The sequence below is a fragment of the Urocampus carinirostris genome, chromosome 3, assembly GCF_059441175.1.
Source record: "Urocampus carinirostris isolate Australia breed hairy pipefish chromosome 3, RoL_Ucar_1.0, whole genome shotgun sequence".
NCBI lineage: Eukaryota > Metazoa > Chordata > Actinopteri > Syngnathiformes > Syngnathidae > Urocampus > Urocampus carinirostris.
Window position 1 is genome coordinate 38383437 of NC_142351.1, and position 25903 is coordinate 38409339.

Sequence of the window (25903 nt, forward strand, 5' to 3'; positions counted from 1 at the left end):
TTTAACAATCTCAATGTGAAAATGCAAGGCATTGGAAATACAGTCTTATCCCTTCAACAGGCAGTCTTTGCATTTCAAAACAAGCTGGAAATCTTTACTGCGGATATTGAGACTGGTCGTTTACTACACTTTGATAAACTGAAAGTATTTAAAGATGAGTGCACAGCAAGTGACTCCCCTGAACATTTTGATCTCCATCAGCTCGCAGTTTTCACATCTTCTCTCCTGACGTCATTCAAAGCACGCTTTGGGGACTTTCGTGAGCACACTAGTCTTTTTCAATTCATCACTCATCCGCACGAGTGTGATTTGGACAAAGTAAACCTGAGTTTCATCCCCAATGTCTCTGTCAGAGATTTTGAAGTAGAAGTTGCTGACCTGAAGGCCACAGACATGTGGGTTAATAAGTTCAAGTCACTGAATGAAGATTTGGAAACCCTTGCACGAGAACAAGCAGAGCTGGCAGGCAAACACAAATGGACAGACATGGACAGACTTCAGCGCGCAGACCAGCTGATTGTCAAAACCTGGAACGTGCTTCCCGTCACGTACAAAACACTGCAGCGTGTGAGTCTTGCTGTATTGACCATGTTTGGATCTTCGTATGCATGCGAACAGTCGTTCTCACACCTAAAACACATCAAAACCAACCTGCGATCACGTTTAAAAGATGGAAGCCTAAACGCCTGCATGAAGCTGAACCTCACCACCTACCAACCGGACTACAAAGCCATCAGCAAAACCATGCAACACCAAAAGTCGCATTAATAGTAAGTCAGAAGTACTTTTCTTATCAATAAATACCTTTAATTTTATTTTGAACAACGTGTTATAACAGAGTCTTATTATAATATATATATATTGTTGGTCTTCTTCGATTTAGATAAGAAATTGCTGACCTGAGGGCCTCAGACAGCGGTGAACAAGCAGAGCGGGCAAGTAAACATGGACAGATATGAATAAAACCTCAGCCTGCAGACCAGTTGATTGTTATAATTATAAATAATTGTTAGTTTTTGTTATTAACTTACAATGTTGTTCAAAATAAATTCTGTCTTATTATACTATAAACTCGTTGATTTTCCTCTTCCATTTAGCTGTTTTTGGTATTAAAATATACATATGGCTCTCCTAGGATTAGATTTTAAAATTTGGGTTTTTTCTGCTCTTTCAGCAAAAAAGGTTCCCGACCCCTGGCCTACAGGAAGAGACTAGAGAAGCTAGAGAAGAAACAATCTGAAAAGATCAGAGCCGCCTGAATCACCGGACGCAGCGACCATCACAACAACGGCACTCGACAACGTTCAGCTGCCGAAGTAGAGTGACACTGAAAGACGAAGCCAGCTTCATTCAAACAAAACAGCTAACAATAACCTTGTGGCTAACATGAGTGACTAGAGATGAAAACAGTGGGAGGAAAAGGCACCAGATGCCTGAATAACAAAAATCAGCGACTGCATAAGCAGCTGTGGAAGGCAAGTGACACTGAAGGACGAAGTGGGAGCAGCTATCAGCAAAAATACCTGCAAGCAACGAACCATAGCCTTCAGCCAATGGGCTAACATGGGTAGCTGGAGAAGGAAGCAGTTGTAATAACGGCCTTAATCACATGACTTGGCGACGTTTGGCTGCATGACCACAGAAGGAAGATGAGTAACACTGAAGGACGAAGCAGGAGCGACTAGCAATAACAATAGCTGCTAGTTGCCAACCATACCCTGGAATACATGAGTGGCTGGAGAGGGAGACTGGGAAAAAAAAAGTTAAGCATGACGGATTCGGCGACCATCACACGCAGGGCTCTTCTGTGAAAGGGAAGTGGCCGTTAAGTGCTAAAAGCACCACCGGGACAAGCTAGCTTTGCCAAAGGGTCATTCAGGCTTTCGTATTAGTGAGATGGCATCCAAACGTATCAGCTTCTTCAAATGGCATCACTAAAAAATTAAAATCATGTTTATTATTTTAATCCATAGTGTTGTATTGAAATAAATGAAATATTTTTACACCACCATGGCTCGCTATATTATACACACAGTGCTTATTTCTAAAAGGCAAAGGAGTTGAGCTGGTTAGGACACATGTTTTTTTATTATCATTAGTATATTTAGCTTTGTATTGTACATTTCAGGAGGTCCAAAGGAAAAAACTTAAAAAAAATAAAAAATTATCCGCCGTGCTAGCGCATTGGGAATAAAAACAAAATACCATCGATTGTTGACATGATATGTTCTCTCAGACAAAACACAACATAAAATTTCATTTACAGAACATCTATGAACACAGTAGGTCCACCGTCATATGGAATAAGAAAGACAATAAATATAAAATGGTATCAAAGAGGGCAGCAAATGAGAGTTTGTACAAAAACCTTGTTGTGTTGTTTTTCATTTCCTGAGGTGTCATCTGCAGCCTTCTTCATCGCTAAATATACTAACAGCCCCCTAAAATTGGGGTCTCAATGGCTTTTCATTCTCACACCGCTTGGTGTGTGTTTGAGTTTGTACATAACTTACCCGGCCCTAACACTCCCAAAATTGAAGAAACAAAAAGAACAAACATGCTAGCTCTTAGCACCCGTAGATGATCGCATCGTGTCATCTATAAGCGCGCGTGGAGTGATGCAAAAACAACATTTTTATGGCTTGATGCTGGAAATGCATTCGGGACTCCTACCTTGCATTTTTAAGTCAGGAATTAAAGAATTATCAGCATTACCTCAACTGGCAATGGTTAAATGCTAATAAGAGCTGGATGCTAGCAAACGGTTAAAGAGAATCTTTAACATTTCTGTGGAAAAAACAAAATATCACATGAATTTGAAATAGTCAAATTAAGGTATTTCAAATACTAACAACCACAAGCATATATTTGCTTGTTGGCTTTATTAGGAGCATTCCAGCAGGTGTCAATGGCTAAGCGCTAAAAATCACCCCAAACCGATGCATAGCTAGATGCTAGCAAACAGTTAAATATAATTTTAAACATGTCAGTGAAGAAAACAACCCCCCAAAAAATCAGAAATAGAACACAAGATGGTAACAAACAATTATTTGAAGATGCGATTAGCATCCCTGTGAGATCATACTAAACTGTCACCATTTTTCATAGCATCACAAATAGAAGATATTAGAAAATGATTAATTGATGAACTCACTAAGCATCTCTGTCGGATACTAACGAGCTGTTGGCATCACTTATAGTATCACAAACGTAACACAAGATGGTAGCAAACAAATGTTTGATGATGCATCCATATGAGATGCTAGAGAGCTGTCAGCATCACTTATAGCCAATGTTCCCTCTGAACTGCACACATGCACAATTGTGAGCTGGACATGCCTTCTCCGCGTACCAGAAAATGGGTGGGGGTTTCCTAGAGAGGCCGTGAAAAGCATTCTTTATCACTGCAACATTAAAATATAAAATGTCATGTCTGGTGTACTTTATTTATCGCCTGCACAATTAGACTAAATGGCTACATGACGTAATTTACCAGCGTGACCACTTTGTTGTTGTCACAATAGTTTCCGTCTATTTTACGAGAACTGGCTTTTTCGGCTAGGCTCACAAACGGCGCTTGAGGTCGTTTTTTTTTTTTTTTTTTTTTTTTTGCTTTAATCCATATAGTTACAATTATCATATAACATTGTGAATAAAACGACTTCTTTTTTTGAGGGGGTGGGGGATTGTACGAGGAAAAAAAGCACAAAATAGTAAAAATAAAAAGACCAATATAAAAAAAGAAGTTAAAAGTTAAGAGAAAAAACAAAAAAGGGTAAAGAGAAGAAAACGAGAAAAAGTAAAAATCTTAGTAAAAAAGATAAAGGAAGGAAAATAGCGACCAAAAGCAGAAAAAAAGCAACAAAAAGTGAAGTTAAAAGCTAGCAAAAAATAAACAAACGAGAAAAAACAAATAAAAAGCAGGGGAAAAACGAAGAAAAAGTCGAGGAAAAAAAAGAGAGAAAAAGGGCCGTTTTTTTGGGGTCTCTTTGATCTGCCTCGTGTTGCAATTAAATGATTTCCGAATATATCAAGTCAATATTGTTGCAACATTGTTTTTCAACTAATAAGTGTGATTAAAAATAGTTCTGTAACGTGCAACCAACTAAATAGATCCCCCAGAATGTTAGTATCATGTAAGAAAAGATCATTTGGAAAAATTGAAATCTCATGTAAAAGTTGCTGTAACAACAACTGATGTTGGTGGGCCATACAAGCTAATCTAATAGTACATTAGTCAATTCATTTAAATGTAAAAATATTTTTGCATTACCAGGAACACAGCAAAATGTAACTTGATCTCAGGTTTTGGACATGTTTGATAATGGTTTGGTTGCAACACTCAGGATTGATATTGCTCACCGTCTTTCCAAGTGATGCGCACAGATTTTGTGTGAACCCTCAGACCCGAAGAAGCATAGAGGGAACATTGCTTATAGCATCACAAATATAACACAAGATGATAACAAACAATTAATTGACGATGCAATTAGCATCCCTGTGAGAAGCAAGGAAGTGTTAGCATCATTTGTAGCATCACAAATAGAACACGAGATTGTAGCAAATAATTGTTCAACAATGCTACTAAGTTAACATCCCTATGAACACAAGATAATGACGAAACATTATTTGGTGATGCCTTAGCATTACAGTTAGCATCCCAATGAGACGCGAGCGAGTTGTTGGCATCACTTCTTGCCTTACAAATATAACCAAATATGGTGACAAACCATATTTTTTGATGCAATTAGAATCCTCAGGGGATGCAAGCAAGCTGTTAGCATCACTTATAACATTAAAAAGATAACACAAGATGGTAACAATTGTTTGACGATGCAATTAGCTAGTGAGACGCTGGTGAGCTGTTAGCCTCACTTATAGCATCACAAATAGAACACAAGATCGTAGCAAATAATTTTTCAACAATGCTACTAGAATCACAGTTAACATCCCTATGAGGTGCTAGCTAGCTGTTACATCACTACTAGCATCACAAATAGAGCAAGGTATAATTAACGGGGATGAAAGTTAAAGTTCTGTACATGTAAACATCACACTTCCACTGAGTGAGGCTGAGCAAGTGATCCAACTCAGGAACCAGAAGTCATGGACCACCACAGAAAGAAAGAAGAAAAAACATTGATGCTAGTTTTATTGTAATTACCATTCCCTATTAAGTTTTAGACTAAAGTTTTAGTACACCCTGGACTTTCATACTGACATTTATACCAAAGGGCAGTTTTGAGTCTTAAAAGCAACATAAGCTGACTTTTAGCTCGCTGGATTGTGATGTTAAAGTGGTCGTCAAATTTTGAACTCATTTTTATAACTGCATACGAGTATTTAATGAATCGGCATGCATGTTTTTGGAATGTGGGAAAGAACTCGAGGGAGCATGCAGAACGTCTGGAATTGAGATTCAAACTAGGTTGGGATTCATTATTTGTCGGAATAAAAACATAATTTTAAAAAACTAGGGGTGTGCCAAATTTTTGGAACCAAAAAATTGTTGCAGACAATGAGAAAATGTAATTTAACATCATGAAATTGTAATAAAACAGGATTAAAAAAAAAAACATCGGGATTCACCAAACTTTTTTTTTAAGAAGAAAAATTTTCTGTCGAAAATTACCGAAAGTGCAATTTCGGTTGTGTCTGAAAGAGAGAGTAAAACAAAAAAAAAAGTCTTCTGAAAAAACAGATGATGTGATGATGTCACGCCTTACTAATGTGAGGTGAACCACGTGAAGCTGGCTTTCATTTGGGGCCGGGTCCACCATGTGGGTGCATATGTGAATAATGACAAAAATCGCGCTGAGAATTTTCTGAAATAGCTTGACCGTATTTTTATATCAGAAAAAAACCAATCTCAAAAAATTGGGGATGGATAGCATTTGGAACCGAAAACGTTTTTGCCGAAAATGACTAAAAGTGCAATTTTGAAAAGTACCTGGGACATATCTTCTCAACTCCTGGCTTAGAACCTTTAGAACCTGATTGTAGCGCACACGGGTCACATGACATCGTCACTTAAAATGTTTCCTACCAGGGGTCACCAAAACTTTTTGTTAGAGATTTAGCGTCAAAGGCTGACAGTTATCATGTTATAACTATGTTACTACCAGGTTGTAATCATAAGTGGGGTTACAATAGGCTCAGTACTGAGTGATTTACGTAAATATGTTTTTGGCTAATTTCAAAAATAATTTCGGAATAATTTATCATGTATTTAACACACTGATCACATTTCCTAGAAAAACACTATAAACCATTACTGGTGAGCTATCTTCAAAACCTGTTTCACAGGCTTCTCTTAGGTAGGGGACTATCTGGGGCCTGAGAGTCCCACGTTGGTGACCCCTGCCCCACACTTTTGACCTCTTCTCCCCTTTTTTTTTTTGCATATTTTTCAAAAGAAAACAAGAACCAAAACATTCTTCACAGTTCAAATCGGGAATGTTCCGCAAAAGCGATGATGGCATTGAGGGAACATCGTGATTATCAGCTGCATTGTGGTAGAAAAAATAATAATCAAAAAAACTATATAACAAACAAAAATACAACACAGTCGGAAACCAATTGTCTTTACAAATTTTGACCTGAGCGTCAGGTTGTTTGTATTCGAAGTATTGTTTGTTTTTCTGACTTAACTATTCACTAGTAAACACAGTCAAGACCAATTTGGCAAAGTCACAGTCTTTATTTACGGATTTTTTCCTTTTTTTTAGCTTAGCATGAGCTAGCTGAGAGGTGGGCAAACTACAGCTAGTGGGCCACATACAGGGATATTAATCCGACCCGCCTAAAATAAACTTTAAAAACATAATTATACATACAAACCTAAATAAAGTACTAATACAGTGATACCTCGTTACTCGAACAACTATATTCGAACTAATCAGTATTTCATAGGAAAAAAAATCGAGTCCTATTTTTTTTTTCTTCCTAGCGCCGACCTTCTGCTAAATGTTTTTGACGCAATTCAGCCCACAACTTAAAAAGTTTGCCCACCCCTGACCTAGCTTAATTTATGAATGCGTTGAAGACTACTTGAAGTGCTGATAACTTGGCTCTGAAAAAAGAAGATGCTTAGATGCTAAGCTAACCTTGATCTCAGAAAACCATTGTATTGAAAGTTCTGATAAATTATATGAAAGCTAAGTGAGAAGGCAGTAAAGGGGAAAGAATGCTAGCTTGTCTTTTAGTGAGAACAACTTAGTAAACACACGCTAATTAGGCAGGTCACTCGCTTTCTGTAATGTAAGACCACCAGTTATCTTAAAATAATTTAGCAGTACAAAATTGATGACAAATGTTTTTAAATAACAGCGTTCAATATGATGCTATGCTAACTTGAAACCGTTAACGTTGTTGACTCAAACACCGGTCATGCAAGTAGGCAAGTCTGTTTGAAATAAAAATATAGGATTTTTTTAAGGTGACAAATAGAAGCTTCTGATTGGCTGCTTCAGACTGTGCTAATTAAATAAGATTAAAAACAATAGCTAAAGTTTGTTCACACCCAGTTTAAGGTGAATCAGAGTAAAACTTCCTGTGTGTAAAAATAAACGACTTCAAGGAATGTTCTCGCAAGACATAGAGGTTGGTTAGCATATTAGCGCTAACCAACGATGTAGTCAATTATAAATGATATTCACAATCCACTTCAATTCAGGATAGATGGGTTTTTTTGTATAAAAGAACAGATAGTCGAAGAAAGCTAAATGTCTTTGCCAACTGTTGAGTCAGCTTGGTGATTCATTCAAGCCAACATGACTGAACACATTAGCACATAAGCTCACTGATGTAGTCAATTGATATGAATTATTTTAACAATCCACTTCATGCTGGTTGTGGGTGCTGAACTGCTTACCTAACTGTTGACTCAGCTTGAAGATTGATTTAGGCCAACATGACTCTATCCGTTAGGATATTAGCACTATGCAGTGATGTACTCAAATACAAATGACATTAAGAGTCCACTTCAGTTTAAGTTAGCGTCTTTAGATGAAATATGTCGTTGAAGTAAGTTCAACTTCGCACGGATTTAACTTGGTGATTAATTCAGAACAAAGTGAATCCACACATTAGCGCAATAGAATCATGTAGTCAATTATAAATTTGAACGATATTGACGATAAAATTCATGTTAGCCATTTTTGTAATATAAAAGAATACATCGTTAAGGTAAGCTAAATGTCTTTGCCAACTGTAAGTTGTCATCTTAGTGATCGATTCAGACCAATGTGACTCAACACAATAGCATATCAGATATGGCGTGATATAATCAATTCTAAAATGTATTAATATTACGCTTCAATTTAAATTAACTTTTATTAAGTTTAACTAAACTTTTTCGCTAACTGCACGTAGTTAGCTCAGTTATTGATCCAGACCAAGATGACTCAAGAACTTAGCGTTTTAGATTTTTTAAACGGTAGCAATCCACTTCAATTCAAGTTAGCTGTTTTTTTCACATAAAACATGTCGTTGAAGTAGGCTACACTTCTTTGCCAACTGATGAGTCAGTTTGGTGATTGATTCGGGCAAACGTCACTCATCACATGAACATTTCAGCACTATCCAGTGATGTAGTTAATTCATAAAAATGATATAAACAATCCATTTCAAGTTAGCTGTTTTTTTTTTACGATCAAAGAAAACATTGTTGAAGTAAATCAAATATCTTTGCGAATTGCACGTAGTTAGCTTGGTGATTGATTCAGACCATGGTGACTCATTAGCATATTAGCAATTTTTTAGCACTAACCAGTGATGTAGTCAATAATTGATAGAAATTATAAGAGCAATCCCCTTCAATTCAAGTTAGCTGTTTTTCATACAAAAGTATATTTTGTTAAATTGAGACAACTTTTTTCGCTAACTGCACGCAGTAAGCTTGCTGACAGGCAATAAAACAAATGTCAACTTAAAAGCGATTTCAAGGTAATCGACGATATTGTTGCAAAAAGACACTTAAAATTAGAAAGCTTTTGGTGGTCTTTCTAGGCTCCGCCTCTTTCGTTAGCAGCAAAACGACAGCCGCTCTCCTTTTCCCGCGGTTGACCAGGATGAGCAGGGGCTTTTTTTTAGGTCCATGAAAAAAACCCCGGAGGATATCCGGGAGAAAAGCAAAGACCACGTGGTCCGCCGGTCCATAGAAATGTGAAGACCACATGAGCGTGGGAGGTAATAAAGTATTAGCGTTAGCATTTAGCATGTTTTCATCCTTTGCGTCTTGTATTTACAGCAGCGGGGTGGGAACAGGAAGCGGATGATTGAGGTATTTCCTGTTCTGGGAGTCAGGCGTTCGTGGTGCATATGAAGTAGCGGGAAAGTAAGCGGGAAAAGTGCGAATATGTACAAGCCGGCATGTCCGAGAGGAAGCTCTCACTGATTGAGTTGAGAGGAGCTCCTCACCTCACTCGGTAGGACGTCCCGCTTTTTACACATTTCCCACAATTCCGAGCCCTTCAGTTCTGCTGCAGGATGAGGTTCTCCAGCTCGTCGGCGGAGCGCAACAGGAACGAAGCAGACTCTCGGTAGCCGGCGATCAGCTGACGCACGGCCGCGATCTCTGGTTGGCTGAGCTGGGCCGAAGCCCCGCCCCCACTGCCCCGCCCCCCCAGGCAGTGGTTGTTAGCGACGGCTATGTTAGCAGAAGAAAGGGACTTCATGCTGAGGTCCGTCGGACCTGGTAAGGAAAATGAGATGATTCATTTAGGATGCCATGCTAGGAAAGATCTTACCTACCTTTACTTTAGAAAAGGTCCTTTTTTTTTATTTTGTTTCTATTGAAACAGACAAAGTTACACTCTGCTTCAACGGTGTAGTGATGCTATTTGCTACGTGTAGGCAGCATTAATGGTCTTGACCGCATAAGAGGCACTTGCTGCAGCAGCAACTGTAGCTGCGTTCGTATTAGAAGTACTAAAGCTGTCGTTAAATGTAAGTGCCAGGCGACACTAGAAACCATCTTTCAAGATTAGCAAAGCTAGCAAAATCAGTCGCATGAGTGGCACTAGCTTATAAAATTAGTGAAGTTAGCTGATAACTATTTTGGCCGCCAAAGGTGCTCTAGATGAAGTGCTGGCATTGCCGTTAAATGCAGGCAACAGGTAGCCACTAGATTGTAATATTTATTAATCCAGCTGCTAACTTTAGCAATGGTGCTGGAGCTGCCGTTACATGCAAAGAACAAAAGGCGCTAGCCACTAGCTTGTAAAATTAATAAAGCTGGGTGCTAACATTAGCGACATCAGCCACATGCTTGCTTGCTGGTAACATTAGTAAAGCTGGCTGCTAACTTGTTGGTCGCATGAATTGCACTAGAGTCGTTAGCGACATTAGCAGCATTAACATTAGAGGCACTGGACGTGCTGTTAAATGCAAGTATCTAGTGATACAGGCCCCTTTGGCGACTTTAGCTGCAACATCATAAAAGTGGCATAAGCTATCGTTAAATGCTGGTAACAAGCAATAGTACTATATTCTAACTTCAGGGATGCTAAACACAAGCATTAGCAGAATTGGATGCATGAGTGGGCCTAACATCGGTGTCTATAGCTACGATAGCATTGAAGTCACTGAGCTATTGTTAAATGCTAGTAGCAAGTGACACTAGCCACTCACATGTAATATTAGTGGAGCTAACTGCTAACATCGGCCGCATATGCAGAGCTGTTTGCACTTTAGCTGCATTACCATTAGAAATGATGGAGCTGCAGTTAGATACAAACAAGGGACACTAGCCACTAGCTTGCAACGTTAGCAAAGCTAGCTGCTAACATAAGTGGCAAGAGTTGCTGAAGTTGTGCTTGATAATTTAACTTTAAAATCTTTAAAAAGGACTTAAGCTGCATTAGCATTAGACGTGCAGAAGCTGCTGTTAAATGCAAGTAACAAGCGATGCTAGCCTCTAGTTGGCAAGATTGGTGAAGTTAGCTGCTGACCCAGGGACATCAGTCAAATAAGTGGCATGAATAACATTTGCTACTTTAGCTGCAATAGCAGTGCTGGCAACAAACTATGCTAGCAACTCCCTGCTAACTACCGGGAAGCTAAATGAAAGCATTAGCAGAATTGGCTGAAAACGTTGAGAGAGCTGCATTAGCAACCTTAGCTGCATCAGCATTAGAAGCACTGGAATTGCTACAACAAAGACCAGCCTCTAGCTTCTAACATTATAGAAGGTAGCTGCTAACATTAGCAGCATTGGTCACATAAGTGGTGCTGCTGTCATCAGTGACTTTAGAGAAACGCAAATTTGTCAATATGATACAAAATTGAGTTCAGCCCTTACCTGGGCTAGCATTGGTGACACTATACCACTATATTATGCTTCCATTAACAGCGTTGGATACACAAGTGGGGCTAGCCGCATTGATGTTTTTGGCTTCAATAGCATTGAAGTCCCTGAAGCCATCATTAAAGTCAAGGAGTAAACAACACTAGCCACTAGCTAGTTACTAACATTGGTGACGTCGGATACATAGGTGGGGCGAGACGAATTGGCCACTTGCAATAGAATTAAAGCGCTATAGTTAAATACTAGCAACAACTGAAGCTAGCAACTAACTACTCACTTTGGCAAAGTCTTTGGAAATGTTGGTAAATGCAACAAAGGACACTAGCCATTAGTTTCTAAGGTTTAGCGAAGGTAGTCACTAGCATCATAATCTTTGCGGAATAGGGGGCATTGATTGCGCTAACCTAGTTAGCAATATTAGCTTTGTTGCATTGGAGGCACAAGCAACACTAACCATTAGTTTCTAACATTGGCAAAGGTAGGTAATAGCTTCGTAACACAACTGTCCTCATCTGCATTAGCGGTGCTAACTGAAGTAGTGATTATATCTTTATCAGCATAAAAGGATCTGGAGCTGCCAATAAAATGTTCAAACTTCAAAATGAAAGCCCACTCACCGTTGCTTTGAGCGGCAGCGCCTGTAGCGAGGGAAACAGGATGCTGGACAGCCCCGCCCACTCCCAGGTAACCACGATAACCGTAGCTCAAGCCGGCGCCATTTATATAAACCTGTGGCTCCTGATTGGCGAAGGCGGAAGCGGCCAGCGAATAAGCCGACTGGACGAGGGATGCCGGCTCTCTGGGGGCGCCGCCCCCGCCTGAGGGTTTGTCCAGCGAGACCTGCTCGTCCTGGAATCATCAAAGAAGAATGTCAGCCCAATGCTAATGATGCTAAATGTTGACAAGCATACTCACGCGGTAGTCATAGCATGATGCTAACACTGCTAAATGTTGAATAGCTTACGCACGGGGTAGGATTAGCATGATGCTAAGGGTCGACAAGCGTCCTCACATGGTAGTGTTAGCATGATGCTAACAATGCTAAATGTTGACGAGCGTACTCACGTGGTAGGCATCCAGACGCATCCTCTTGGCAGCATTACGCGATTCGCTCTCGCAGGCGGCGGCCAGGATGTTTTCTGCCATGGCAGAGGTGAGGTGGGGCGGAGTTGGGCGTGTCTGGGGGCAGGGCATCAATTTTTATCAGCTAATTTTCTTTGTTGCAAAAAAAGGTAAATACATACAGTACTTTTCAACATTTACACTTTAATGTTCTGTACATTCTGTGTTGTCATGATCTGTCTTTTGGTGTATTTAATGTTTTTTTGCTCTTTGATTTTTTGTTCTGTGAGAGCTGGTCAATTTGGGGGAATTATTCTTTTGCTTCTGTGTTTTGTTGCGTTAGAACCAATTTATATTCCAACATTTTCTGCGTTGTCTTTCAGGTTTTTGGTTAGTTAGAGCTAGTAAGTGTTCCAGTTTATATTTAACAATTTTGTCATTATGTCACTCTCATTGTTGTTCGGTCCATTGTTGGGAATGTTTATTGTGATGTCACATTTCATGTTTTGTTAAGAGTGGGTTGGTGTTGGAACAATATGTATTAAGTCTTTGCATGCGTAACTATGCTCCTTGCATCCTCTTCCTTTCGGGTTTTGTTCAGTTAGAACAAGAAAGTATTCCGACAAACGCCCTCATGCCGTTCATATTTTGTTTAATGCTTGCTAGTTTGGGAAACAATTTTATTGTTTTTGATGGCACTCACGTTCTGTTTTATCGACGTGCTGTCACGTGTCTTGTGTCCTCTACCTTTCATGATTCGTTCCGTTAAATCTCATGCAATTGTTGCGGCAATTTATTCACGCACAAAGACGAAATTCAGCAGCCATGGACTGAAAATTACTATTCTCTAGTCGATTTTTTTGCATGTTGATTTCATTTTAAAAGGCGGTTTCTGAATCAGTAAGCGTTATTAAGGGGAGAAAAGCGATAGTCTAACGCGTATAGCGTTAGTGTTTGGAGGTATGCAATTGCTTCTTGGACAAATGAAAAACATCAAAACAATAATAAGTATACCGCCCCAAAGACCATTTTGTGATTTTTAGATTAATAGTATTTCAAGAGGTTAGCAATACATTTGAAGTCCAAGAATACGCACAGTGATTTCAAAACAAATAATACATTTCAACAGCACAGGTGGTTTGGTTGATCATACTTTTTAGAATGTACAGTATATATAAATTTGAAAAATAAAATAACAAAAACTATTTATGAATGAACATTGATGTTACTGCAATGTATTGTAACTAAAACTATTCACAGGTGACTCAGGTAATACACAAAGTGCATAGCTCATGGGTTGAAATACCAAGAATATACAAAACTACCACGCTTAAGTTAAATAAGTAGGTGGTACAGAATGGATGGGATCCTTTAAATACTGAATAAGTTTGTTTTTTAAATAAATGAAAATAATTTTACCTCCATGCCGTTTTTCTTCATTCGCCGACAGGACTTGAGGTAGGTGCGAATGCGCTTGCGGGCGCGTTCTTGGAATTCTGGGAACTGTCTGCTGCAGGACTCGATGATGGCCTGGATCTTCTCTTTGGGCTGCTTGGAGATGGGAACCATCCGGTCTAGGTTCTCGTCCACAAATAGACGCACAAACATCTGGAGAGCATCGTTCGCTAAGTTAGCTTCAGGTCGCATTGGATTCTTACAATATCCCCTGTAGGTTGAAGCCCCACTCCCACCGTGAGCTCCAGCTACAGAAGCCAAGAAGGAACTTTAGAAACACACTTTTCATCCCCAAAGACACCCCTTTTCTCTGATTATTGGAGTACCTACGCCCCCTTTTAGACAGACGTACGACTTTCTCTCTACGCCCCTGATAGACAGCTTCAAAAATGCATTCCAGTCATCCACAAGTGTGCATCTGAACAAGAAAGTTCCAATTCTTTTGAGGAAAAAATGAAATACCTAACTAATTTATAATAAAGACGCAAATTGTCAAAGTGTTAACTTGAAATCAAAGAAATGATGGTTAGTCTTTGTGTGATGATTCTAGATTTATGCCTACTATCTGCACCATTTTGGCATCTAGATGAGAACAGTTATTTATAAAGAAGGCCTTAACTACTTCGGCTTGAGAGAAAGTAGCATTGCAGGTTCCTACAAACACACTTTCGGGGGTCGCTGACGTCACGAGGTCTCTCTTTCTCCTTGAACGCAACAGGAAAAAAGACAACTGACAATTTTGGTGCTGGGATCAAACGGTTCAAACACTATCAATCTACCTTAGACATATCCCTCGAGAGGGGTGACCAACACCAAGACAAACATATACAAAAACAAGGAAAAGAAATTGGGAAAAAGTCACAAAAAAAATTGACCAAGGCTAACCCAAATGCCCAAACAAGTTAAGCACCTCGGCACCCAAGTTGGTCATGCTTTCGTCCCTCCAGATGAAACGGGACACAAGAAAGCGGCCGTTTCATTTGGGGCAGGGTGACACAACACACTCTTCTGTTCAACAGAAGGGCCCGACAGTTTTCACTGGTTTACCCCTGCCGCATCATACGGGTGCCCTGTCCATCCCTTAGAACGCGTCCAAACAAACCTTTAACAACACCTCTCCGTTCATTCCTATCAGCAACAAGAGCTCCCGCTTCCGCTACATTTAGACCTCTTTCCTCCAGTGCACTCATAACACATCCATCCACGTCAATCGTGGCCTTGCTCTTCCATTTAATTCTGCTCTGTAGATCCTCTCATCCATCCTTTCCATGTGTCCAAACCAACCGAGTACTCTCATATCAACATGCTTGCTTAGTTCCACTACTACTCCAGTTCTGTCTCTCCAAATTTAATTTCTCATTCCATCCAATTTTGTCACTCCTACCTTACTCCTCAAACACTTCATCTCAAAAACATTTCATTTCCTTTTCAAATCTGCGTTCAGGCTCCAAGTCTCTGCACCATACAACAAGTTGGCACAATCACACTCTCACCCAGTCCTCTCTTTACATCCATACTCATACTCTGGTTACTCATCACTCTCCTCAAAGCACCCACTGTTCAAACGATACAGAAAATATCTGCTCGTTTCTTTCATCAGCTATTTTCTCGTTCCACAATTTGACCACCACTCAAGTTCAAACACTCAAGAAAACCCATGTCTTTTTAATTTCCATCTTGTTGAAATGTATGATTAATGACTAGTATGAATACATTTAGTAATGTTTTAATCAAATATCAACCAAACTGTGACTGTGTTTTCGGTCGAATGGAAAGATATCGTCATATCCATGAACTGTGAATTAATAATTGTGTAGCTCCCTTAAAATAACGAGACTGGTCGTTATTTTATAGAGTAGAACAATGGCGTCCTCTTTTGGAAATCTGAGGAACACAAGATAAAGCTACAAGCCCGTTCACTCACATTGAAAGCCTTGAGCCGCTCTGAGTCGACGCCCTCGGCCTCGATGATTTTGTCGCTGTCGTCGTGCTCGTCATGATCGTCGTCCTCATCTTCAGGGGCCACAGGGACCCCGAGGGCCCCCAGACGGCCGGCGCTAAGGTCCTCGGCGCTCGCTTCCATTTTGATGCTATCGTAACTGCCGCCGGAACTGTACACCGGAGACTAAAGGCAAACGCAAACAAAGATGACATCAAAGAAGAACCGTAGACGCTTTATTTAAAGGATTGGGACTTAAACAGCAAGGGTCAGCATCCTCTTTGAAGCCAAGATATATTTTTTTTAGTATTTAGGACAAAGTTTGACATGTATTTTTTAAAATAACCAAATATGGTATTAGTATGTTTTACCAGGTTGTAATAACAGTATTAGAAATAAGGTACAAGTAGGCACAGGAGCGATTAGCATATATAAATTATAGGCTGTTTTTTAAAATATTGTTGGAAGTCTACAGGCAACTCAGGTCTCCTTGATTCTTTTCGCGTGACTTCTTGTTGACCTCCTTGGCAGAATGAGAGCCATGGCAGACATCAGAAGCACTTGAGCGTTTGGTAGTTGAATAGGCAGTTGAGATGAAGCAAAAAACAATTACCACGACAGGAATATAAACATAACTTTTTATGATGGTGATTCCTTGCTGTGCAAACCGGCAAGGTTCTAAGCCCAATTTGGTATTTTATCGTATCTCTTTTGACGAAAACAGAAGACGGCAATGTTTATCTGCAACCAAACGGAGGCGCCGGCAGCCCTTGAAGTACACCAGGATTTGCCGCGAGCATTTTTTTACAAGGTATGTTTTATGCATTTCAAATTAATTTTATGTTAGGTAGCACGGGTGTGGTGGCTAACTTCGACTCCCCTGCAGAATCTCACTGTTGTTAACGTGAACGCGCAATCGGGTTTTGCCAAATACACTCAATGTAGCTACCAATAAGTTAGCTAGTGCTACTGTGGCTAAAAAAAAGACTTTTTGAGCAAATTTCAGTTACAGTTTATTTGAGATTGTAGAACTGATAAGCATCAAGAATTTTATAAACTTTAAGATCAGTGCCGGTGTATGGGGATACTCCATTTACAATCTAGTGGTACAGATCGTGTGGACTGAGAACACGCCGACTGGCCGATTTGATTGAATATGTCAGGAGAAAGAAGGTATAGATCGGTAGCTAGCGCTGCTAACCTCAATTACTCAAAATACCTCTCCTTGTGCTTTTGGACAAAGTAAGCCACCCCATCCGACAGCTGCACAATTTTCACTTGACTAGTCATTACCAATGGTGTTGAATGGTATAACTTTTATTGTTGTTGTCTATACTGTTTACTGGCCTCACCCACGAGTACTGTCTTACTACGGTTTATTGCATTCCGTCATTGTGCGGGCATGTGGTTAGGTCACGTTTTTGTGTGCTAAGGGTCAATAGGGGGCTACCAGGGGTCTGGGAGCCCGATCATGGTGACCCCTGCATTATAGGATATTGGCTACCCATTTTGTGGCCATTTCAAGATTAGGATGAAAAACAGAAATGACAACGTTTCATACATTTCAAAGAGTTTGGGAAATATATTTTGTGAGAAAAATTAATTCATCAGGATCAAATTTGGAATTTGTAAATCGCAAACTGTGATTTTAAAGTTCACATTTTCTTGCTATTTTCTTGCAATTCACTGTCCCTGTATTTCCTTGGATTTTTTCTCATTTGTATTTGAAAATAAAGGCGCAACATCTAATCTTTTGATTGAGAACTAATCAATCATTTAAAGAATCAGTAACACATTTTACAATCATGTAATCCTTTTTATACTTTTGAAGTGATTCTCTAGAATTATTTTTCGAATTATAATTTGACAGTACCGAAATTATTTGTCAAAAAAACAATAATAAATTATGGTGCTTTTACCTGCTGAATAAATGCTTGAGCCAGTTAATTGCTTAATTATAGGGCAGCATTAGCTTAGGAGGTAGAGTGGTCGTCTTGGGAGGTCGCAGGTTTGATTCCCGGCTCCTCCGTGTTATATGTCAAAGTGCCCTTGGGCAAGACACTGAATCCCCAATGCCCCCAATAAGCAGGTAGGCGCCTTGCATGGCTGACTCCCTATTGGTGTGTGTGTGAATGGGTAAGTGTGAAGTACATTGTAAAGCGCTTTGGGAGGTCTTCATTGACTTGAAAAGCGCTATATAAATGTAGACCATTTACCATTTAATTGTGTTTGTTCTCTGGTTTACTTTTACTTCGTAGGCTTTGACTATCACTAGACCTTTTTGGAATGCAACGCCTGCGAAAAACTTACTTTTACTGTACATGAAAATCATAATACATGCCGACACTAGTTACTAGGAGGGGTACACAATAATAATAATAATAATAATAATAATAATTTCCTTTGTATTGTCATTCTTTGTAACAATGTACACAGAACGAAATGTCGATACACCTGACCCGTTGTAGCGAGCCGATGCAGCCGCAGCCAACAGAGGGCGCCGCCATTTTTACCAATGTTATAAGTCTTAGGTATGACTCGGCCGAGGCGCGAACCAGCGACCTCCCAGTCTCAGAGCGGGCGGCCTTACCATCTAGGCTACTGAGTATGTTTGAAGTCGCAGTTCTTTTCCCGAAAGGAAAAATATACCCGATAATTGGTCACCTGCTGCCACACTAAAATATTCAATCAACCGGCACCGCTTGTCAGAAAGATTCAAAGCATTTATGTATGATTTTTTTTTTATGTAGTAACAGCAATACTTGGTCACTTCTCGATCACTTTGCCGTATGTGCAAGGGATTGGAGATCTTAAGATCAGTTGCATGGCTCAGCATGTGTACTGGCTGTACAGATTGTACATGTTTCAGATTTTTTTTTCAGTACAGTACAGTTTTGTTTTGAAATTTTTGCCAGTCTTCCGTATATGTCATTGTCAATTTAATTGAGATTGACTGCTGTGCTAGGTGATTAATATTGACTGCTGTGGTGACCGTTCGCAAACGAGTGTCTTTATCACGGCACAATGTGTTGCTTTTCTGTACTAGACATTTCCCGCTAATTTTTTAATTATAAGAAATGGATGGGAGTGAGTTTATTTTTATGGCTTTTTAAGCCTGCAGCCTAAAATCCGGTGCAGCGTGTACAAAAAAAGTTGTGTCGCGGATTTTAATCAGGTACGCTCTAGTGGGGGTTTTTAAGGGTTATTGATCTATCTTCGTTATTCATTATCCATTATCCGTTATCGGTCAGTTCATAATACGCTACAAAGCCTAGGAGCCGGGACACTTACTCTCAGCCAAAAGGCCAAGCTAAGGTCCTAGCCCTAAAGCCTTGCTGCGTTCATTGCGAATGCACCGTTCCCGGAGGTACTGCAATACCGGGCCGATGCGTGGAGTGGAAAGAGCAAGCTCATATTCCATCTCCGAAATGCAAAAATCAAAGATAGTGACTTCATAGAAAGTACACAAAGGCCAAAAGGCCAAGCTAAGGACCTAGCATCAAGGCCAAAGGCCAAGTTAGGGTCCTAGTCGGGACTCTTAAATTACATAATTGCGGTACGGCTTTTGCACCGTTCCCGCAGGTACTGCAATGAAATTTACGGTAGTAAGAAATGACGTATTTTTTAAAACTCACCTTGCCCCCATAATCTCGGTCTAATCCAATGTCCCCAGCGTGCAAGGCGTGGGGGACGGGCAGGGCGGGGTGAGGAGCCAACAGGGGTTTGGCCCCCAGTGGGTATTTCCGTCTTAGCTCTTCGGGAACATTGGGGTGCAAAGCACCTAGCAGGGCGGCGGCAGCCGGCGAAACGGTGACGGGCAGGTGGGAGGTGGCTAGCGTTGGTTTGGTGGGCGTGGCCTCGCTCAGGTTGACGGGCTGCTGGTCCTCAGAGGACGAAGACCAGGAAGTGGGCGTGCTGAAGTCCAAAGGGGCCGGACGGCAGTTGCCGTTGACGACCTCAGCATCTCGGGCCACACCTGCCGAGGAGGAGGACGGGGGCGTGAGGGTTGGTAGCCCGCTGCCGCTTTCCGACGATGAATCGTCTAAAATGAAAGCGGGACAATTGAGGTACTAAAACATTTTAATAAAGACCCACCCAAAAAATGCTCCTGTTCCACTGGTGTTTCAGGTTTTGTAGCTTATATTACAAAATATTTTTAGTAAAGTTATAATAGTTGACGACATGATATCATAAAAAAATCAATTCAAAATGTTTTTGTAAAACATTTTTCAGACACTAAAATGCAACCCGGGCAGCACGGCGGCCCAGTGTGCAGCACAGTTCTGAGGTCGTGGGAACCTCCTGTGTGGGTTCAAATCCAGCTCCAGACTTCCTGTGCGGAGTTTGTATGTTCTCCCCGTGCTTGCGTGGGTTTCCTCCGGGCACTCCGGTTTCCTCCCACATTCCAAAGACATGCATTTCAGGTGAATTGGCCGGTCCAAATTGTCCCTAGGTGTGACTGAGCGAGTGAGTTGTCTGTCCCTGTGTGTCCCTGTGCCCTGCGATTGGCTGGCAACCAGTTCGGGGTGTCCCCCTCCCACTGCCCGATGATTGCTGGGATGGGCTCCAGCACCCCCGCGACCCTACTGAGGATAAGCGGTGCAGCTAATGAGATGAAAAAATGCAACTCAAAGTGCTGTATAAAAACATTAAATATACAATAAGTAAGACACCACTCCACACCCAAAATAACAAAACCTGCAGACATGCATAAAAAATAAGTAAAAAATAAAACAATAAAAGAATATTATAAAAAAAGAACATTACATCACACCCCCAAAGCACTCCAATAAATGTACAGGAATATTTTGTTTACAACAAAAAAATATAATAAAATAAAGGGGAAAAGAGATAATGTAAGGTCAAGTCATATTTATTCGTATAGCCCTTAATCACAAAGAGTCTCAAAGGGCTGCACAGATCACAGATTATTGGAAAATGACAGACTATTATTTCATTAACCCCTGATCTAAAACCTACATGGGGGCAAGGAAAAACCCAAAAACCTCAACATGAGGAAAATGAAGGAACCTTCAGAAGGGACCGCACACGAGTCTTTATTTTTAACAAAGTAACTATATTTTATTGTGAATCGGGGGGAAAGAAATTGAATATTTTCGTGGGAAATATAAGCAATCATTTTTTTCAACAAAATATCGGCATAAAGTCAAGTCATGTTTATTTGTATAGCCCTTAATCACAAAGAGTCTCAAAGGGCTGCACAGACCACAGATCATTGCAAACCAAAGACTACCATAACACCATTCCCTGATCTAAAACCTACACGAGGGCAAGGAAAAACTCAAAAACCTCAACATAAGGAAAAGGAAGAAACCTTAAGAAGAGACCGCACATGAGGTAATCCAACCTTCCTTGGTGACCAGGCTGCAATGGATGTTGCAATGACAAACTATACACAGATATTGTCAACATAAAATATAGGTTATTCATATGCTATAGAATAGAAGAGTGTTTTAAACCTAGATTAGATTGGATTAGAATATACATTATTATATTTTTTATTTTTAATAATTTTTTGAAACACTAATCACCACTAAGGTCACAGAGCTAAAGCCTTAACTTAAAAAACTGCCAGCACAGAATGTCAACATCCATCCATTATCTGCACTGCTTATCCTCAATAGGGTCGCGGGGGTGCTGGAGCCCATCCCAGCCATCTCCGCATGCATGTTTTTAAGTCAATTCAGATTAATTTGTATCGCACTTAATCACATAATGCCTCAAGGACTGTACAGGCCACAATTACACCTGATCTGAAACCGGCATGCGGGCAAAGAAAAACTCAAAAAACCTCCGCATGAGGATAAGTAGGAAACCTTGAGAAGGGGCTACACAAGAGATAACCCAAGGTGCATCGATGTTGCATTGAGAATAATACACAAAACGTAGTCAGCATTAACAATGAACATAGATAATAACAAAAGTTGCTCAAGAATCCCAAGACAGCGCAACCAATTAGCTGCAACCGTAGCGTACAATATAGCCAAGAATTGGTAAATTAAACATTTTATTTCTTTGAGAATTTAAAAGCTAGACTTTACATTTTGAAAGTAGTATATTTTGATTAAATGAAAAATAATACTAGAACTCACTAACATTTTCTGTCAATGGGACAAAAATTCATTATCTATATCTATTTATCTACTTAACATTACTACACCAGGGGTGTCAAACCCATTATAACCCGGGGGCCACTCAATAGAACAAACATTCTCTCGGGGGCTGGGCAAGTAGATAAGAGAGAAAGGGGAAAAAAAAGAGAAATAAAAGAGAGGGAGAGAAAAGTAGAGAGGGTGAGAAAAAGGAAAGAGAGAGAAGAGAGAGTAAGAAACAAGAGATAAAAAGAACGAGTGAGAGAGGGGGAAGAAAAAGAGAAAATCCAAAGAGAAAAAGGAGAGAAAGAAATAAAGAGAGAAAAGAGAGAGAAAAGGAAAAAAGGAAGAGAGAGGAAAAGAAGGTAAAAAGACACAGAGAAAGAGACAAAGAGGAACAAAGAAAGAGAAAAAGAAAGACAGAGAGAGTGAAAGAGAGAGAGATATTGAGAAAAAAGGGAGAAAAAGAGAGAGAGAGAGAGAGAAATATAAGTACAGCGTTTGTGAGAGGCACCTGGCTTTGGCAACATCAAGTGGATATGTTTCCACCTACAGATCATTTTTCACTTGCGCTTCTCTTAGCGTTGTCTCGCGGGCCGGATTCAATCCCTTAGTGCGCCTTATCCGACCCGCGGGGCACCAGTTTGACATCCCTGTACTATACCATCTTTATTTATGATTATATACCTTTCGTCTTATTTTGAGGGTTTTAAACTTCTCATGAAAACATGCTCTTGGACAGATTTTTCATACATCCAGCAGAGGGTGACATTGTGTCAACAAGCTTCAGTATAAAGTTTGTATACAGACAATATAAATTTATTTTCAATTTCACAAGAGTATCGAGATCGACCCATTATTTACGCACACTTCTTCCTATCCTCATCATCATCATTATTATACACTTTCAATAAGTAAATTATACATTATAATCTGAGGAAACAGGAGGAAACGACATAACTTAATGATAACTTCACATGTACATTTTCCTTTTCTGTACTTTGTGTACTGTCTTGTTATGTGGGTTTGGTGCTTCCTGTGGAATTTTGCTCTTTGAATTCATAAGAATTCAAAATCACAAAGGTTTTTCTCAAGGTTATGATATCAGATACAAGTTATTTGGGTTCATGTTTTGTTCAGTTACAGCTGGTTAGGTGTCCCAAAATATTCTGAATTGCACTTATTTCATGTTTCCGTTTAGTTAAAGCTAGTATCGTAAAAATAGTTATACTTATGTTTCAGTATCTCGTCTTCATTGCACTCGTTTTTGCACATGGGAATGTTTCTTTTTTTCTGTTAGGACGGATTGATGTTTGTTGCCTTTGTCTGCTATTATTTGTGTTTTGTTCAGTTAAAACTAGTCGGTATTTCTGTGTTATGTTTCATGTTTTGTTCGCGTCGTTTTAGTAAGTGAACCTGTTGGTCTCTTTGTCATGGCAGTCTCATTGTTCTTCTGGTATTTTGGTATATTTTTTGTGTTGTCTACTTTCATGTTATGTTCAGTTAGAACGAGTTGGATTTTTATATATATATGTCGTGTTGTCTCTTTTCATGTTTTAATCAGGGGGAGGTAGCTTGTGTTCCAACATATCCAGCATTGTCTTCCTTTATGTTTTTTTCTGGTTAGAGCTATTTTGAGTTAGAACATTATTTAGTTTAAATATACAGAGAGTAATCAACACAAACCAGAAGATCATAAGCTGCTCTCTAGTGTAAAGGACATTGACGGCTTGCGATACCATTGCAGTGCCATCAAGATCATAGAGGAGTTTTCCCACCCCAGCCACCACCTCTTTGACCTGTTGCCCTCTCTGAGACAGCTTCTTCTCAGGGGCCATCACCACCATAAATGAGCACACAAAACTGTAAAAAAAAACATTGTTGCGACTTCTTTTTCTGCCTGTTTTTGTTGCTGCCTAGATGCATTTATTGCATTTGTTTTCATTGCACTGTTGTTGTTGTTTCTTTTTCATTCACAAACTTTGCCCTATTTTAACTTAGGCCAGTCTCTAAGCACTACTTTGATTTTTTTTTCTGCCTTTTATCCTGATATTCTTTTCTCTTTTTTTCTCTTTCAAGTCTTTAATAAATGGTTACCCGGTAGTGCCATGTCTAAACCCATTGCGTACAATGACATTGTTAACAAAGGCGTTCTTATCAATGACAATAAAGACGATTCAATTCAATTCCCAGCGTCTTTTTTGTGTGTGAAGTTGGAATTACTTGGCATTCTGGCATGTCCTCCTTTTCCTCTTCCTTGTTTTGTTCATTTAGATCTAGTCAGTGTTTGAACCTTGTAAAGCAGCAATGTGTAGTCTAGCATGTGTTAGCATTGCTTTGATGTCTGGGCATTGTGACGATCATAGTTAACTACATTCTTCTGTTTCCGTACACAATCCAAAACAGATTCTATTTTGTGAAGAATTCCTGTTTTAAAATCGTATTCTTTGAGTATACATTTATGATATTGGCTTCTTTGGCTACACCAGACATGACAAATACAGAATTGCATGAAATTTCATTACAGTCATGATAGTTGCAACTGTGGTCAATTTTCTACTGAACAAAAATACCGTCTCATGATGAAAAAGACAGAGGAGGTGGTGAGTGTTGGAGGGGGGGCTAGTGCAGGGCAAGGAGACAGGAAGAGAAAGAGGTCATGTTGGGGGTGGGAGGGGTAGCTTTAGATGGGGTGTGGTGGAGGGAGAGGGTCATGGCTGAGGGGGGAGGATGTTGCAGGATGATGATGATTATGATGATGATGGGGGGAAGGGAGGCAAAATACACTTGAGGTATGCATGGAGAACTATGTGAAGATTCATAAATGCGGTCTGCTCTAAATACCGATACAGGAATATAAAGCATACATAAATCGAGGACAGACCTTCCTTTTAATAGTTAACTCTGACATGAGTATTGGTAACCCACAGGCGAAAGCTACAATCTGATTGACCTAAAAAGAATACATAAATAAAATTTTAAGGGAGTGGCAGCATAAGAAACCCACCTTACATACCCCCGCCCCCAATCAACTTCCTGGGTGTCACGTGATTTCCCAATGTAAAAGGAAGACAAAGGAAAGCCACACCACCGGATGGGAGGATTTCTGCCCATGCAATAGTGCATTATAGCCACGCGGTGGCGTTAGAGCATACACCCTTGCGCCACGGTTCCGTTTGTTTAGTTGTGCCAGCAGTTTCATTAACTGATAAATAGAGTCGAATAAAGACTAAAAATATTAGAAAATGTTTAATGATGAGTACAGTTCTGCCTGAAGGGATTGCAACTTTCAGTGTAGGGAATGAAGCACAATTCAGATGACGTCATGTACTTTAAGCAAAGAATTTGATTTTTTAAAAGGACAATAATCAATATTTAAGAAATATTTTTTTGTAAAACAGCAGACGAACACAAACATTCTCAGATGAGTGGTTAGCACATCAGCAGCACAGTTCTGAGGTCATGGGTTCAAATCCAGCAACCAGCCTTCCTGTGCAGTTTGCTTGCTTAGGTTTTTCTACCGGGCACTCCTGTTTCCTCCCACATTCTAAAAAATGCATGACAGGATAATTGGCCGGTCCAAATTGTTTGTAGGTGTGAATGAGCAGGTGAGTTGTCTGTCTCTATGTGCCCTGCGACTGGCAACCAGATCAGGGTGTCCTCTGCCCCCTGCCCCCTGCCCGAAGATAGCTGGGATGAGCTGCAGCACCCCCGCGACCCTACTGAGGATAAGCAGTGCAGATAATGGATGGATGGGTGTTAAAAACAAAATAAGAAATGTAAATTGTTTTCAAAAAACTTGCTGTACTATACAAGACGTATTAACTGTGAGTCGGTAAAGTGGCTTTTTTAAACGAACATAAGTCAATAATTACGAACATTTTTTGTAAAATAGAAGATGATGACAAACGTGAAGATAAATGATTTAAAAAATAAATACAAATATTCGATACCTCTAAAATGGTGTGTCAGTTTTTCTTACTGCTATCTAATGATAGAATGTAACACATGGCAAAGCAAGTCCAA

At 39.9% G+C, this 25903-nt stretch overlaps 1 protein-coding gene, 3 long non-coding RNA genes and 1 pseudogene across 5 annotated transcripts in view; 3 read left to right on the plus strand and 2 right to left on the minus strand.

Moving 5' to 3' along the window:
* The first annotated feature begins 152 nt into the window (after positions 1-152).
* LOC148369627 (uncharacterized) lies at positions 153-982 on the plus strand. Its single transcript, XR_015849881.1, has 2 exons — positions 153-770; positions 884-982. It is a non-coding gene; the product is annotated as an uncharacterized LOC148369627 (long non-coding RNA).
* A 1087-nt stretch (positions 983-2069) lies between these two features.
* The window catches only part of LOC148369628 (nucleolar protein 4-like), a 59932-nt gene continuing 36098 nt past the window's right edge, over positions 2070-25903 (minus strand). The window contains exons 3-8 of the mRNA XM_088331740.1: positions 19400-19806; positions 15750-15950; positions 13790-13978; positions 12374-12487; positions 11926-12157; positions 2070-9694 (exon numbers count right to left, since the gene is read on the minus strand). Of these exons, the coding sequence (XP_088187866.1) occupies positions 9474-9694; positions 11926-12157; positions 12374-12487; positions 13790-13978; positions 15750-15950; positions 19400-19806 (1364 nt within the window). The 3' untranslated portion in view covers positions 2070-9473. The remainder of the gene's footprint in view (positions 9695-11925; positions 12158-12373; positions 12488-13789; positions 13979-15749; positions 15951-19399; positions 19807-25903) is intronic.
* LOC148369629 (uncharacterized) lies at positions 9069-12316 on the plus strand. 2 transcript variants are annotated; one of them, XR_015850028.1, is made up of 5 exons: positions 9069-9189; positions 9251-9428; positions 9489-9697; positions 11866-11992; positions 12060-12316. It is a non-coding gene; the product is annotated as an uncharacterized LOC148369629 (long non-coding RNA). The 2 variants fall into 2 exon arrangements; XR_015850027.1 differs by having other exon boundaries at positions 9251-9697.
* Positions 15710-24063, plus strand: LOC148369630 (uncharacterized). The gene is made up of 3 exons (XR_015850029.1): positions 15710-16032; positions 16489-16575; positions 23625-24063. It is a non-coding gene; the product is annotated as an uncharacterized LOC148369630 (long non-coding RNA).
* Positions 19110-19253, minus strand: LOC148369631 (U2 spliceosomal RNA; annotated as a pseudogene).